The sequence below is a fragment of the Nuphar pumila genome, chromosome 14 (assembly GCF_984573655.1).
Source record: "Nuphar pumila chromosome 14, dmNupPumi1.hap1.1, whole genome shotgun sequence".
NCBI classification, from domain to species: domain Eukaryota; kingdom Viridiplantae; phylum Streptophyta; class Magnoliopsida; order Nymphaeales; family Nymphaeaceae; genus Nuphar; species Nuphar pumila.
Window position 1 is genome coordinate 51,692,557 of NC_143262.1, and position 16,304 is coordinate 51,708,860.

A 16,304-nucleotide genomic window follows, 5' to 3' on the forward strand; every position below is an offset into this window, starting at 1 on the left:
GACACCGCGAAAGATGACAAAGGCAATCCAAAGGAGCAAGGCGATTCTTTTGACAACACGAAAGATGATAAGGCGATCCAAAGGAATAAGGCGATTCATTCGACAACGCGAAAGATGACAAAGGCAATCCAAAGGAGCAAGGCGATTCTTTCGACAATGCGAAACATGATAAGGCGATCCAAAGGAATAAGGCAATTCTTTCGACAACGCAAAAGATGACAAAAGGTAATCCGAAGGAACAAGGCGATTCTTTCGACAACACGAAAGATGATAAGGCGATCCAAAGGAACAAGGTGATTCTTTCGTCAACGCGAAAGATGACAAAGGCAATCCAAAGGAGCAAGGTGATTCTTTTGTCAACGCGAAAGATGACAAAGGCAATCCAAAGGAGCAAGGTGATTCTTTCGTCAACGCGAAAGATGACAAAGGCAATCCAAAGGAGCAAGGCGATTCTTTCGACAACAGGAAAGATGATAAGGCGATCCAAAGGAATATGGCGATTCTTTCGACAACGCGAAAGATGACAAAGGCAATCCAAAGGAGCAAGGCGATTCTTTCGACAACGCGAAAGATGACAAAGGCAATCCAAAGGAACAAGGCGATTCTTTCGACAACGCGAAAGATGACAAAAGGCAATCCAAAGGAGTAAGGCGATTCTTTCGACAACGCGAAAGATGACAAAAGCAATCCAAAGGAACAAGGCGATTTTTTCGACAACGCGAAAGATGACAAAGGTAATCCAAAGGAATAAGGCGATTCTTTTGATAATGCGAAAGATGACACAGGCAATCCAAAGGAACAAGGTGATTCTTTCGACAACGCGAAAGATGACAGAGGCAATCCAAAGGAATAAGGTGATTCTTTCGACACCGCGAAAGATTACAAAGGTAATCCAAAGGAGTAAAGCGATTCTTTCGACAACGCGAAAGATGACAAAGGTAATCCAAAGGAACAAGGCGATTCTTTCAACAACACGAAAGATGATAAAAGGCAATCCAAAAGAACAAGGCGATTCTTTCGACAACACGAAAGATGACAAAGGCGACTTAAAGGAACAAGGTGATTCTTTCGACAACGCGAAAGATGACAAAGGCAATTCAAAGGAGCAAGGCGATTATTTTGACAATGCGAAAGATGACAAAGGCAATCCAAAGGAATAAGGCGATTCTTTCGACACCGCGAAAGATGACAAAGGTAATCCAAAGGAGCAAGGCGATTCTTTCGACAACGCGAAAGATGACAAAGGCAATCCAAAGGAACAAGGTGATTCTTTCGACAACATGAAAGACGACAAAAGGCAATCCAAAGGAGTAAGGCAATTCTTTCGACAACACAAAATATGACAAAGGCAATCCAAAAGAATAAGGCGATTATTTCGACAACGCGAAAGATGACAAAGGCAATACAAAGGAATAAGGCGATTCTTTCGACAACACGAAAGATGATAAAGGTAATCCAAAGGAATAAGGCGATTCTTTCGACAATGCGAAAGATGACAAAGACAATCCAAAGGAACAAGGCGATTCTTTCGACAACACGAAAGATGACAAGGCGATCCAAAGGAGTAAGAAGCAACGGAAGGTATCCCTCTCTTCCACTGAAGTAGCATATCATACCATGGAGACAACTACGTTTGAGTTAGTACGATTGAGATAATTGTTAGAAGATTTGGGAGTTCACATTGCAAAACCCTCAAGATTATATTGTGATAACAAGAGAGCAGTATACATTGTAAGCAATCATACATTCCATGAAAGGACCAAACACATTGAAATGGATTGCCACTATGTTTGTGAAGAATTTCAAAAGAAGACCATCACATTGCCTTATGTTCCATCTGAGTTTCGACTGGAGGATTTCTTAACTAAAGCGCTCTTGTCACCTAGATTTCACTTCCTACTTGGCAAACTTTCGATTGTTATGTCGTGAGTTTGAAGAGGGTGTTAAGATATCTTTTATATATATATATATATATGTCCATATGTATATAAATCAAAATACCCATCAGGATCATTTTACCTTGTAATAGAAGTCAACCCAATTGTATAATTTTTATTTTTTATATTTTGTCTTTTTTGTGTAATCAATTGGAACAGCTCCAACTAGTGATTGGAGCTACTCCCAATAGTCACAAATGTCACCATTGGGAGCACCCCAACAACTAGTTGGGTTGCTCCCTATCTCTCACTTGTTATAAAATAGGTCCTTAAGCCCTTGTATATTTTCATTTCTTCCTTAAGCATTTGTGTAATCTAAAAGCATTTGATTTTTATTCTCTTGACTCTCGATTGGGTGATGTGGATTGATCAATTGGTGTTCTTTGTGTGTTGATTGTATTCTCATAACCCTATAAGAGGCACTTGTTTGCTTTTGTTCTTATTTTATTACATTATGCTCTTCAACAAATACTTTAGTGATGGATATTGTTACATATTGACCCTACGAATTGAGAAAAAATATCTTGTATGGTGTTTGGGTAAACATAGAATCCTACCTTTGTGTAAAAAATCAATAACAAGGCATTCATAATGACATCTTAAACAAGATGGAGAGCGGAAGTGTGAGTGACACGATACGATTTTAGTTACCTATAGTCTTTGAAATTTTAACAATATGATGTATGTGGGTTTTGACAATAGTTTAATTTTGATGAGCAATTGAACATGTCACTTCTCTCAAACAAGTACTTTGATGATATCTAGTATGAATAAAAACCACACAAAAAGAGATAAACAACACTATACACAATGGCTTGGTAAAAAAACAAACCTACCTAGGTTTGGAAAAACAACAATAAGCATTTATAATGACGTCTTCGACAAGGAGTGTGAAAGTATGAGTGACACAATACAATTTCAGTTATTTATAGTCCTTGAAAATCTAATTGTATTATGTATCTAAGTTTCATAGCGAATTGAGCATGTCGCTAGTCTCTAACAGGTATTTTGATGATATTTAATATAAACGAAAACCATACCAAGAAAGATAAATAGCACAACTATTCAATGGCGGGGTAAAATAACAAACCTACTTGGATGCTAGAAAACAGCAATAAGGCATTGACAATGATCACATATTCTACAAGATGGAGTGTGAAGGTGCGAGTGGCACAATACAATGTTGAGTTAGTTATATTCCTTAAAACAACAACTATATAGTGTATGTGGGATTTAACTATACTTTAAATTTGATAAGCAAAGTGAGTTGACCTTTCTTTTCTACCAAGTACTTCTATCATAACTAATTTAAAAAAAGACCTATGAAAAAAGGTAAATATTACAACTACACAAAGGCTAGGTAAAAACACAAAACTACCCTAAAATAATTAACTATGTTGATATATACATGTCATGCTTTACAAGAACATGTGTGAAAGTGTGAATGACTAGTTATGCTCTTCAAGAAGTAATTGATGATGGTCATTGTTTGAGATTGTCCCTATGAAATGAGAAAAAATCTGAGAGTTATATGGTGGCAAGATAAAAAGACAAACCTACCCTTGTGTAAAGAATCAATAACAAGACATTTATAATGACATCTTCAACCAGGTGGAGTTTGAAAATATGAGTGACATAATACGATTTCAGTCAGTTATAGTCCTTGAAAATCTAACTAAATTATGTATTCGGTTTTTTGCTATAGTTTAATTTTGATGAGTGAATTGAACATGTCTCTTGTCTCTAAGAGGTACACTGATGATATCATACTAAAAAAGATAAATAGCATGACTACAAAGTGACTGGATAGAAAGATAAACCTATCCAGGTGCGAGAAGACAAAAATAGGACATTCATAATGACATCTTATACAAGGTGGAGTGTGAAATTTCTAGTGGCACGATCAGTTAGTTATAATCCTTTAAACACTAACTATATAATGTGTGGGGATTTTGAGTATAAATTTGATGATCGAACTGAGCAGGCCTTTCTTTTCTACCAAGCACTTATACCATAGCTAGTTTGAAAACAGATCCTCTGAGAAGTAAATATCACAACTGGTAGATATTTTGGAAGTAGTATTTTTAAAACAATAATTTTAAATAAAAGCTTTGGAAAATCGTCAACCAAAAGTAAATAACCGACTTTCCACGAAGTGGTAAGTACGGGTCGAATCCACAGGGAATAGGAATTACTCAAATATTTCTCAAAAATTTAATTTATTAATCACAACTAGCAGTCTACTATTACAAAGCTAATACAATTACAATTAATCACTAAAAGAAAATAGAAAAGCAAATAAATCTTTTGTTGCATGCCAAGGGTAGTTCTGTCTTTTTGGCAATTATCCAATCTTCGCACTTGGACAATAAACCTTTGAAAATGAGTATGCCTTTCAACCTAAAAATACAGGAAAATAAAGAGTTAGTAACTAATTATAAAGAGTCAAGCTAGAAATGAAACTAAACCTAATTTTCAAGAAATTAATAAAACAAATCCTAATTACGATAAAATAATCAAATAAAATATCACACTAATTCTAAAATTAACTAACCTAAGTCTAACAATACTGTATGATGCAGATGCAGCACCTAAAATGCTGGAAACAGTACGAAAATGCCAAAAAGAATGAAATTACCAATATGCCCCTAACTAGTGTAAAATAGACTTCTGACAGTTCTTCGGAAAACTATAGTTTGACAGAGCAAAAGAGGTACGATTTTTCCGAAATTTGTTCTGTTCTGTAACTAACAGATTCAAGAATCTGATAGTTTTTACAGAAGTAAAAAATGATATCTGGAACTCCAGATATAAGCGTTTCAAAACTGGGAAAATTAGGATATTGCAAGTCCCGAAATTTTCAAATCCGAAAAAGCAGTTTTCACAAAACGCTTAAAAATCAGACCAAACCAACTCAAATCGAGCTGAAATTTGGTCTTCAGTCAGCTAACACGTCAATAAAGTGAATAGAAAAATAATATTTGGCAAACGCGAAATTTTTACACATAAAATAACGCGTATGCGACAGGGCAAAAAATCGGGTTTCGAGTTCAATTCACTATTCACTTTAGAAGTCTATTTTACACAATATGAATGTAATCTAAATGAAATTACAGTCCTAAATGCTGCTAAATGGCAGTAGCTATTCAACCAATGAATACAATTATACGAAATGCATGAAAAATCAACTAATATATGCAATGCACGACTAAAGCTAATCTAACTAATGCATCAAATGAAACTATTTTAACTAATAATGCAATCCTAACTATATGAAATGAAGAATGCAATTAATGAATACTACACACAGCTAACTAGATGAACTACTCAAATCAAACACTCATTAAACAATCACTCATTGAATAAACACTTACTTCTAAAGTATGACTTGATCAAGTAAATAACAAACTAAATTAACTTACCCTAAACCTAATACTAATTAAAACTAAGTTAACTAAATAATTGAGAACTAAGGAAAGGCAAATTAAGGTTTGACTTAGACTAGGTTGACTCGGTTTTGGTTGGGACTAGGACTCGAGTTGGGTTAGGTACACGACTCACCTAAGTTTACTAGGTTGCCTAGGTTAGACTAACTAAAATAGAAACATCAAAATTAAAACCTAATTAATAAATAACACTAATGAATCCCTTCCTTACATGCCTAATGTATTAAACCCTAGTTAAGATCTTCCTAAATAATAACCTAATTACTAACCTAAGGTTAACACCATTAACTAATTTATTTAATCCTAATTTATGCTAACTCACTAGGGACGGTTATAGAAAGGGGCCCTTTAACGACTAGGCATGGATTTGGGAAAATCACACCCTCCTTAATTGCAATTAAGAGTTAATTTAGAAAATTGAAGAGGCAAAAATCGTCTAGCCTTGAGAGGAGTAAATTCCTTGATTGGCTTTAAAGTCCAACTTGGAAACTTGCAAAAATGAAACTGCCCAGCCCAAGATAGATGAATATCTTTAATTGCAATTAACACCTTTTTGGGAAGTAGAAACGTCCAGCCTAGAGAGCCGCACAGTTTTGGCTTTCCAAAAAAAATTAAGTAGCAATTACTTCTTTCTTGAAACCGTGGACACCCAATTTGGCAATCTAATTGAATTTCAAAATAACTTTCCAAAACTACACGAATAACTAGACCTTCTCCTTGGCTAGACAATCAAAATTTAAATCTTTCTTTAAATGCTCCACACGACTTTTGAAAAATCCAATCTTTCCAAAAAACGTTTCCACACTTCAATTACTTACTTGCCCTCCTTCTAAAAAAACGTCAACCCCTAGTTAAGACTATTCTAATCTAAGTAAATGAATGAAAACACAACTTTCTAAAATAATTAAATGAGCTACACCTAATTCAAGACTTACCTAATTAGACTTCAACAAACAGCGTCTAAGACATTAAAGCCTAATGCATTGAACCTAGACACCTTAATGACTTTCTAAAAACACAAACCACTTAACAAAAGCAGCCTAGAGCTCTAATGGAGCTCTAATGGCTGACGCCTCACCTTGGGGAAGACGACTAACTAAAATATTAAAATCAAAATAATAAAATAACAAGTTAAACTAACACTACCATGAAAATCATACACCTAAATTAACATCTAGCTAGGACTAACAAGCCAAACTACCGGAAATCTAAACAATTTATCTAATATGCTGGAACTCCAAATAATAGAAAACAACAAATTATCTAAACAACTATTCTAATGAACAAAGCATGGAAAATTAAAACTACGAAAATTTATTTCAAAAACAAGATCTAGACTATCATAATATGAAGAACTAGAAGGACATGAATTTTCAATATAACAATCTATGAAAGACCATACCAAGAATGGACGACACTACAAATAAGAATCGATAAACTCGATTTTTATATTTTCAATAACAATCAAACACCCAAAACATAAAATGGCTAAAACAATATTTAAACTAATCCTAAGCTAATGAGATTGACCAACACAGATTTCTGAGATTATGCAGACACCAACTAAAACAGCAATCACACTTTAAACTAAAAAAAAAAAACACATGCATTCAATGGAAATTAACTCTCATACAATACATTGCTCAAAACAAGTCACACGCCATCAAATCACACCCAAAACACAGATTAATGACACTGGAATAAAGGAATAAAATCAGATGATACGAGGAGGCTACAGAAAAAAAATTTGCAACAACGACACATATTCAAATACCAAGATCGGCTAGAATTAATCTAGCCTATTTTCTTCTTTTTCTTTTTAAGTGAAATCAAACAATCAAAACAAACGACAAAACTGAATCAAAATGAAAATTTTAAGTGGGTTTTCTGTAGAAACAACACACTGAAACACGCTGGACAGAAAATAACAATCGACTAGATGAGGATCTAGCTGATATGCACATTTTGGGTGAGAAACGATGGAAAAGGGGGACTCGAACACAAAAGCATGAAACCAAACCTAGATCTACCGTGCTGGCCTATGCACGAATGTTATTCTAAGGTTGAAAAACAAAAAACACAGCAAACACACAGAAAATAATAAAAGAAAAACAAACAAACACGTTTTAGGCTTTATCTAGAAGAAAAGAGAGGAAAAGACCTACCTCAAGGGTGATCCGACGATCGTGGCGAAGAAGAGAGCGAACAATGTCCTGGATTTGACATCCCGAACGGTTCAAGAATGCTGGAATATCACCACGAACAGTATTCCCACGGCTGCAACACGTTGGAGATCCACCGAAGATGAAATGGGTGCCGATTCGCGATCGGAGGGCTTAGAAAATCGGATGGAGGTAGGGCCGGCTCATCTTGTTGAGGTGTTGCGCATGTCCAAACAAGATTAATGGTCTCCACCTCTGTTACACCTGCAAAAATACAGAAAATGGTGAGAAAACGCAGCAAGGAAGAAGAAGAAATGCATAGAAATGACAAGTGAGATAGAATTTTGCTTGATTGCAAGCAAAAACCCAATCTTCAATGCACAAATGGGATGGAATGAGAGGTTGGAAGGGGCTGGAGCTAGATTCAGTGTAGGGGGCGCCAATCTCAATGCCAAAGACATCTAGGGATCTTCTAAAAAGTATATTTATACTTTTTGGAGTTTCAAAAACAAGGTTATAATAAAATATTTCACTAGGCGCCACTTTCTGAGGGGTTTTCTGCAAAACTTTTTGAAATGGATATGGATATGCATGTGGGTTGGATTTTGGGCTTTCTAAAGGTTGATCCAAGGTCCAAATAGCCTAATTGGGTCGGATATGGATCCGATCCACCTCAAAATTCATGCCCGAACACTGAAATAGCCATAACTCTCTCATTTTAACTCTGATTTCTCTTAAATTCGAACCACAACCCCTTACTATCAAAATGCATCTAAACATGGGTTTAAAACCTTAAACTCATTACAAAATGCATGAAAAACTTGTTAACATGATGTGCATTTCATGCATCATCAACAACTACACAATGGTGACGTAAAAGGACAAAGATGCTATCTGCTAAGAGAGTTTTACAAAAACTTTAGATACCTAGGGTGGGAGTTAAGAGATGCCATGATCAATCTTTGCTTTTTGCTGACATGATGGACTTGATTACAGTTGCACACTATACATTCTAGCCCTATATCCTACAGATTATTCAAGGCGAAATGTTTGGTACCGCATGGTGTCAATTTTGGGTGATATTACACTTGTCCAAGCACGCTTGACCGTGGAATTTGGTTCAATCTGAGCTCAGATCCAGCTATTCTATACCCTTGATTTTTATGTTGATATAAGCTCAATCTCTAGGTACCTAGGAATGATTCACAAGGGTTAATGCGTATCAACCAAAACTTGTTCACACACAACTATTGGTTGCTCTAGATCTATCAGCTGGATCATTAAAAAACATAGGTCCAGCTCAATGATGGAGATGGGTATGTATGTTGCTACCTTCTGCTTTCAGCCATACCAACGTTTTTCTTCAAGATCTTGATCCTGCACTACTATCACTGAAATTAAGTAGATATGGATGAATCACTATCATCATCAACCACCACAACCTACTACCACCATCATAGTGAACATCAAAACTTTGCTTTCTAAGAAACTCACTTCAGAAGCGCAAGGGGCATTTCTTTCATGCCCTTTCCTATAAAAGAGGCCCTCTTTCATGGGTAAGAGAACGTCTTTCTTAGGAGTGGTGAAACAAACATCTCCATGTGAAATACATGATGAGACTCACATGATAAACGCAGAAAAGCATCTTTCCTATCAAAATGCATTTGCACTTCCCTCAAAGAGAGGGCACTTTCCTTTATGGGTCACATTTTCAAAGCAAAGTGCCTTCCCTTGGGGAGCGTTTGTCACACTTCCACTCAAAGGAAGCCTCTTTCCTTTGAAAGTGATACTTTGGAGGGAAAGTGCTTCCCCATAGGGAGAGGTATGAACCCATTTGGACACGCAAGTTGCATTTATTATATGGGTCCCACTACATATTTTTCGTAGACATGTTTGTTTCACCCTTGCTAGGAAAGAGATTATTTCATATAAAAGAGTCTTTCATAGGAAAGGACATGAAACAAATGTCCTTGGGTAAGAGTGTAACAAACACTGCCTTTGAAACTTTATGAAAATTTGTTTCGCGAAAAGGGCGAGATTCCTTCACTCATCTATAAAATTGAACTTCCTTCATATTGTAAATTTATCTCCTGTTAAAAGAGTTGTATTTTCTTTTCTAAAAATTTATATAATACATTTTTTTATAAAATAGTTAAAATTTCATTTTAAGTAAATTCATGATAAATTATTGTCATTTTCTACTTGTTTTTATAGTTGCTTCATGCTTGGTTCCCCTATGCTTCCTAACCTTCCATGCTTCACGCATCCACATATTTTGCGGTCACTTCCTACTATGGTAACAAACGGATAATAATGCATAATTCAGTTTTCTTGATTTTTGAATTTTAGCCAACATATATATGCATCCCACTACACCAAACCATTAGCTAGAACAGTATTTTGAGATCATTCAGCAAGTGTTTGTGAGCCAACAACCACCACCTTATGTGACAAATATTGGAGATATTTTGAAAATATCACAAAAAGAAATTAGCTAGCTTTGAACTCAACCCCGGATTGAAATTGGATTCCAGCATGACCCCCCACCTGTGGAATCATATTGATCCAGTAGATGTGAATACACTTTGAAGAGTCTGTCCCAACTTGAAGCCTGCTAGAACAGTCAAATTTTATTCATTTCATGAACTTAACAAATCGGACTGACAGTAAATCCACTGAAGGGCCATAACCCAGATGGTTGAGCGGCGCTAGCTGTGGTCGAGTCGATAATTTTTTCTTTTCTAACTTGATCCAATGGGTGCTCTATGAAAACATAAGGCATGCCGACTCTAACAGGTTGGCTTGCAAAAGCCCTCTCAACCATTTAAATAGGTTGTCTTGTATGCTGCCTTGCAAGAAGTGATTGAATATTTGTCAGACTCATACCATGACCCTTGCAAGATTACTGGGTGAATGCAGCCCGGAACAAACCTCTGGTTTTGACACCCAAAACCATTTGGGTGTCATCCAAACGTACCTTGTAAGTTATGATGAGAGGGCCCACATAATTAAGAAGTAGATTCATCTTTCCACCTTTACCTTCCCTTCTCCACAAGCCCCACATGAACTATTACCTATTTGTTTCTGATCAATTTCTTTCCATTACGGTCTCCAAACATCATCACTGTGACAAATATCATTCTATTTTTTAAATTTCTCATATTTTCTTCCCCTTTTAGAAGTTATGATGAAGGACCATATAATTAACAACTAGAATCGTGTTTCTACCTTTACCTTTTTTTCCTCACAAGCTCCACATGAACACTAATCCATCTGCATTTGTGTTTTCTTTGTTTCTACTTTCTATTACTCTCCTCATAGTATCATCATTGTGAGACATATCATGATATTTTTGAAATTATTACAATATTCTGTCGGCCATTTCAAACGGCGAAAATATTGTTCTATTTTTTACATATCATAATATTTTCATTTTTTTTAAACATTGTGATTTTATCATGACATGTACATTTTTATCAGCAATATCTCGAGATAAAAGGCATTCATATTTATTGGATATTTTTATTTTTTATCTTTGTTCACACATTTTTTAATTTTCAAATGTATTTATTTGACCGATATTTTGCTGATAAGAACATGATAAGCATGAAAATGGTAATTTCTCACGACAAACTAATGACCATTTACTTGCCATTTTTTTTATTTGGCACTATGAGAACATCATTCATACATCCAAGTGCCCATCATTTCTCATCTAAACAAGGTTCTCTTCTTGCATAAGAGTCCAGCATTATCAGTCCTGCTTTTAATAATATAAAATCCTTATTATAATAACTGTAAACTGAAAACTAGAAAATTAAGGGTTGATATCAAGAAGTAATTGAAAATTGAAAAATTGCATGTGTGTGTCGTGCGATAAATTTGCTTTATACCACATGTTCTGGGTAACTTTAAAACAACAGAAGCTATATAACTGAGGCATTTTCAATTTTCGCCAATGTTGGAAACAAGATCAAACCTTCATATTAAGCACCTTCTCTTTTCAATTCATTCTCCAAGATAACAAACTGTACTTCTGCAACTGATGAAACTCAAAGCCACACTAGTTGTTGATTCATGGCACAAGTTTTATAGTTTTGGCAGGGCATTATGGATTTGTATACAATGCATTTGCCTGTCTAACAAACCATGCCCAAGTTTTGTGATTTTTTAGAATGTTGATGACATGAAGATTTAGTGGCCGTAGGGGATCCTGTTAGGCTAGAAAACTTCAAATTTGATCAAGTATAGTTCCTGATAGATTTTTAGATCCTTAAAAGTTTTTGTCAGAGTTCCTCTTTAGTGTACAGAAAATTCCCACATCTACAGCACACACGTTGAACAGGACAACCCTCATTACAGATGCTAACAGCTAAATAGTTCCAGGATTTTTCAACTAAGTGCATGAGAATGTATGGCAGCATTGAAAAAGCAAAAGGACGAGGCCAAAGCTACCAGTCCTGCATTAAATTGTCAAGGTTGCATCGGCTCAAACGGACTGATGAACATTAAGAGCGAAACGGCCCCAGAGAACTACTCTGAATGTTGAACATACCAGCTTTTGTCATGTCCTCTGATGTACTCTATGTAAATGGTCTCTGGTGTCTCATGCTGTTGAACACATTGCTTGGATCATGGCAATCCCAGATCACCTCCATGGATGCCTTGAGACAATGTCAGTAGTAGTCAGCTTTCCAGACGGACATAACTAGGTTATCACTTCAAGTTGTTTCAGCCTGCTAAACCCAAATATGCCTTGGTTGTGAACATCATGAAATGTAAGGGAGGTGGTTTGACTTTTGCAATGATTATTTTTAACACATTATTTTCAATAAAAGCATTTGGAAAATCGTCAATCAAAAATAATAAAAACCGACTTTCCACAGATGTGGCTAGTACGAGTCGAATCCACAGGGAACGGGATATACTCAGATTAAAACTAAATATTGCATTTTATTGATATTGAACTTGCCCAATTATAGAGAGTATTACACTGAAATCAAAATTGAACAAGAACATAAAAGAAGCGCGCAATGACTCAAGTCTGTGAACACAAGGGCATTTCTGTCAGTTTACTTGCTACGTCAATCTATCACTGAGACGAGATGCTCTTACGACAACTTAATATCACCTCCATGATATGAAAACAAAGTTAGTAAACTATATACAGGAATGACTATTTCTAGATTAATTCTGAAATTAATCGCTAACCTAATTCTATGTAAAACGCGGAAGTACCAGAGTTAAGTTCCTAAACTACTTATCCTAATGTTACAATTAGCCTTGGACCAATGTTAAAAACCTAATAGAATACTAACGACCGCATTAGAAAAACTACGAAAATCAACTAGGTAATTGACTGTTTTATCCCTGAACAGTGCAAACTCAAATTTTGATAGGTTTTCGCAAACAGGAAGTGCGAAGGGTCAAACTAAGTCTGATTCTAAGTATTTCTCTGACAGACTCAAGAGTCTGACGGACTTTACGGAATTGAGAAACTCATCCGGGAACTCCGGATATAAGCGTTTCAAGTTCGATAAAAATTATAGAGCTGTTTGACCCAAAGTCTAAAATCGCGTAAAACCTAATCTTGCAGAACGCTTAAAAGGAAAACCAAATCAACTTTGAACGAGTTGATTTTAGGTTTGCACGCAGTTAACACACTAATGAATAGCATAGAACAGTAATTTTGAAAAAACTCAAGATTGTCACAGGGTATAACGAGTGTAGATCAGAGCAAAAATCAGATTCTAGCTTTAATATACTATTCATTCAAACATCCAAGTTTTGAACTATATATTTAAATTATATGTACCCCAGTCATTCACAGCCTAATATTGACTAACTAACCGAAAATGTAACTAATTGTACTAAGAAAAGACAATCTAAATTAACTACCTATATTACCTGTGAGAACTACACGTTAATGCCAAAGTAAAATGCTATAGTCAGCTATGTTAAACTAACCTTCAAGTATGAATTAAACTAAGTTAACTTGATGACATTGCTAAACTACTGTCATTACTTAATGTGAACTAACTAAGTAACCCTAGAAAAGAAGAATTAAATATACAACTAACTATAACATCAAATTAAATATGAACCTAACCTGAAGTAATATTAGATCTATAGTTGATCTAACTCTAAACAACAATCGTAAAACTAAACTCATATCTTACTGAAATAATCATCTAATTAATGACTAAAACATCTAACTCTAATCCTAACATAACCAATAAACAACTAAAGGATTGGTTACACTATGACGCCTAAATCAAAATACATATAAATTATATCAAAAGAAAAGAACAAAGTTAACCTAATATAACATTAAACTATTCAGCTGCCTCCTAATTAAGCTCACTAATTAACTATACAATGCATGCTGGAAACACCACGCTAGCTAATACTAACACCTCTAGCCTAACATGTGATTGCTAATATCGACTATATTGAGAATAAAACTAACTAATGCTAACATAGGAATTAGCTTAATAAATGACAAAAATCAGTAAAACTAATCTAACCCCATACATAATTAACCTATTATTCAGACGTTACACTGCTAAACATAATGCTAACAACTAACAGTCAACCACTATACCCTAATTGCACAAAACACCTAAATCGGTTAGAACACTCTACCCGATTTTTGTTGATAGAGTATATCTAAATAAATGAAATACCAATTAGACACAAAACAACATGCATACAAAATTAACTTCAGCATCTCAACAGCTAGAAACATGCCTACCTATGCAGATTAAACAAACTGAAATTCTAAAACATATCAACCCAGCCGACTAGATTACTCTAGCTACCTTTGATGCAAAAGGGGAAAATAACTCAACGATAGCTGAAAATGCAATTGACACAAAATTTACAAGAAAATGAATTCCTAGACTCGATCTACTGTGCTGGTATATGCACAACCAGACCTAACTACGGTTGGGAAACAAGGGAAAACGCAGGCATAAAAAAAACATAAAAAATCACACGCAAATAGGTTTTTAACTAGAAGAGGGGGATGAGAAGCTTACCGGTGGCCTATTCCGGCATTCCGAGGAGTGGGATGGTAGAGAAGAGGTGGAATTTTGCCCAGGATGTGCACCAACGCCCTCAATGATGTTGTCCCCCTTGTTGTTGCTGCAATTTGCTGGAAACCGCGGCTGGTGACGTTCCGATGGTGGCGTGAAGCTCCGATTGCGCGGATGGGGTAGAGAGCCGGATGATGGTAGAGCCGGCTGTCTGTGAAGGGGTAGACAACACCCCTTGCACAGCTGGACCACCACCATTACTGCTGCAACCTGCAAAATACAACAAAGAAGGTGAGTTTCAGCAAGGAGGAGAAGAGAAGGAACATATGGGAAAGAAAACAAATGAAGGAGGAAGAAGATGGCGGCCATGGGTGCTTGGCAAAGCTTGGCAACCCAACGTGAAGAAGGTGTGGCGGCTTGGGGCTGAGGAAGACGTCTGGAGGAAGAAAAATCGGGCTGAGGGCGCAGCTTCTAGAGGCAAAAGACGAGTTTTAGGGTTTTGAAACTCGTTTTTAAAGCTAAACACCTCTTTTCTGGAAATTCCAGAAAGAGGATTAAAATATAAAGATCTGCTAGGTGCCTTTTTCAGAGAGGTTTTTTAGCAAATACATTAAAAATCGACTTTGGGGTGAAGCTGGGTTGGATATGTTGCGTTTTGACCCAAATCCAAGGCCCAAATGGATCAATTGGATCTATTTTGTCCTGATTTGCCCCGAGGTTCGACCCGCTTCACTGTAAATACAATAACTCTCTCGTTTTAAGTCTGATTCGAACGAAATTCGAACCGTAGCTCAATGACATCTATATGCACCTAAGTGTGGGTTCTAAACCTATAATTGATGCATTTATGCAGTGAAAATATGTTATAATTATGCGTATTTAATGCATCATCAAATACCCCCATGCTAGAATAATTGCTAGTCCCTTGCAATAAACCCTACCCTTGTAATGAGGATACAGACTACCCGAATAACATACAAGCTCTTATTAAACAACTAATTTACTTTCGTAGGAATCACGGTTGCATTTAGCACATGCAACAAGCCCTTTAAACCCCTGGGTTACCCCAGTGTACGAGCGAAGTCTTGTGAGGGTTTGCAGAGATGCTACCCACAAACATCAGAAATCATGCAGAAATTTAAATTTTTCTTCTAAAATGCTAGGCAATTCCATAAATCAAATTTAGCTGACATTTCATGTAAATTTTCACTTCTCATAACATAATTAGAGATTTTATGCCTCCACGGTAAAATTTTCCTTTCACTCTTCTAAAAATCGCAATTATCTATGATCGTTTCTCAGAAAATCATGTATTATCATGCTATTGTTCATTTTTCATCACTTGTGTATTTTTCTGCACAGTCTTTCATTCTACTTCTAAGTAATGACTTTTTCTTTTCATTTAAGCTCTCATTTTCTTTTTCATTGAATTTTTAATTTTTCTACTTTTTCCATTCTTTTCTTTTCTTTTCATTCGCCTGCGTGTGGTCTACTTTTGTGCCTTGTGCAATGTTAATGCGTTCTTATACCACTATCTGTATGTTAAAGACACTAACTAGACACAAAAGTGACTTCCTTCATTTACCTTTTCGACACGAGATTCAGACACTTCAACTTGTATCTGGTCTCAGCTTCCGAGGCTCACAAAGCTTTCCTTTTCCTTTTCGAGTGGGATGCAAACGCTTTAACTAGCTTCTGCACTCATCGTACTCGGGATTGTGA

The 16,304-nt window shown here is 35.9% G+C and overlaps 1 protein-coding gene across 3 annotated transcripts in view; it reads right to left on the bottom strand.

The window, feature by feature from the left end:
* LOC149816812 (uncharacterized) overlaps positions 1–16,304 on the bottom strand; it is a 67,457-nt gene that overhangs the window by 19,150 nt on the left and 32,003 nt on the right. For 2 of the 3 annotated variants that reach the window (XM_089987422.1, XM_089987423.1), the window contains exons 9-10: positions 14,586–14,852; positions 7,554–7,809 (exon numbers count right to left, since the gene is read on the bottom strand). Coding sequence is in view for 2 of the 3 variants with exons in the window: in XM_089987423.1 (XP_089843549.1) it covers positions 7,804–7,809; positions 14,586–14,852 (273 nt within the window). In the remaining variant the exon portion in view is untranslated. Of the gene's footprint in view, positions 1–7,553; positions 7,810–14,585; positions 14,853–16,304 lie in introns of those variants that run through there. The other variant, XM_089987420.1, reaches the window with a different exon arrangement.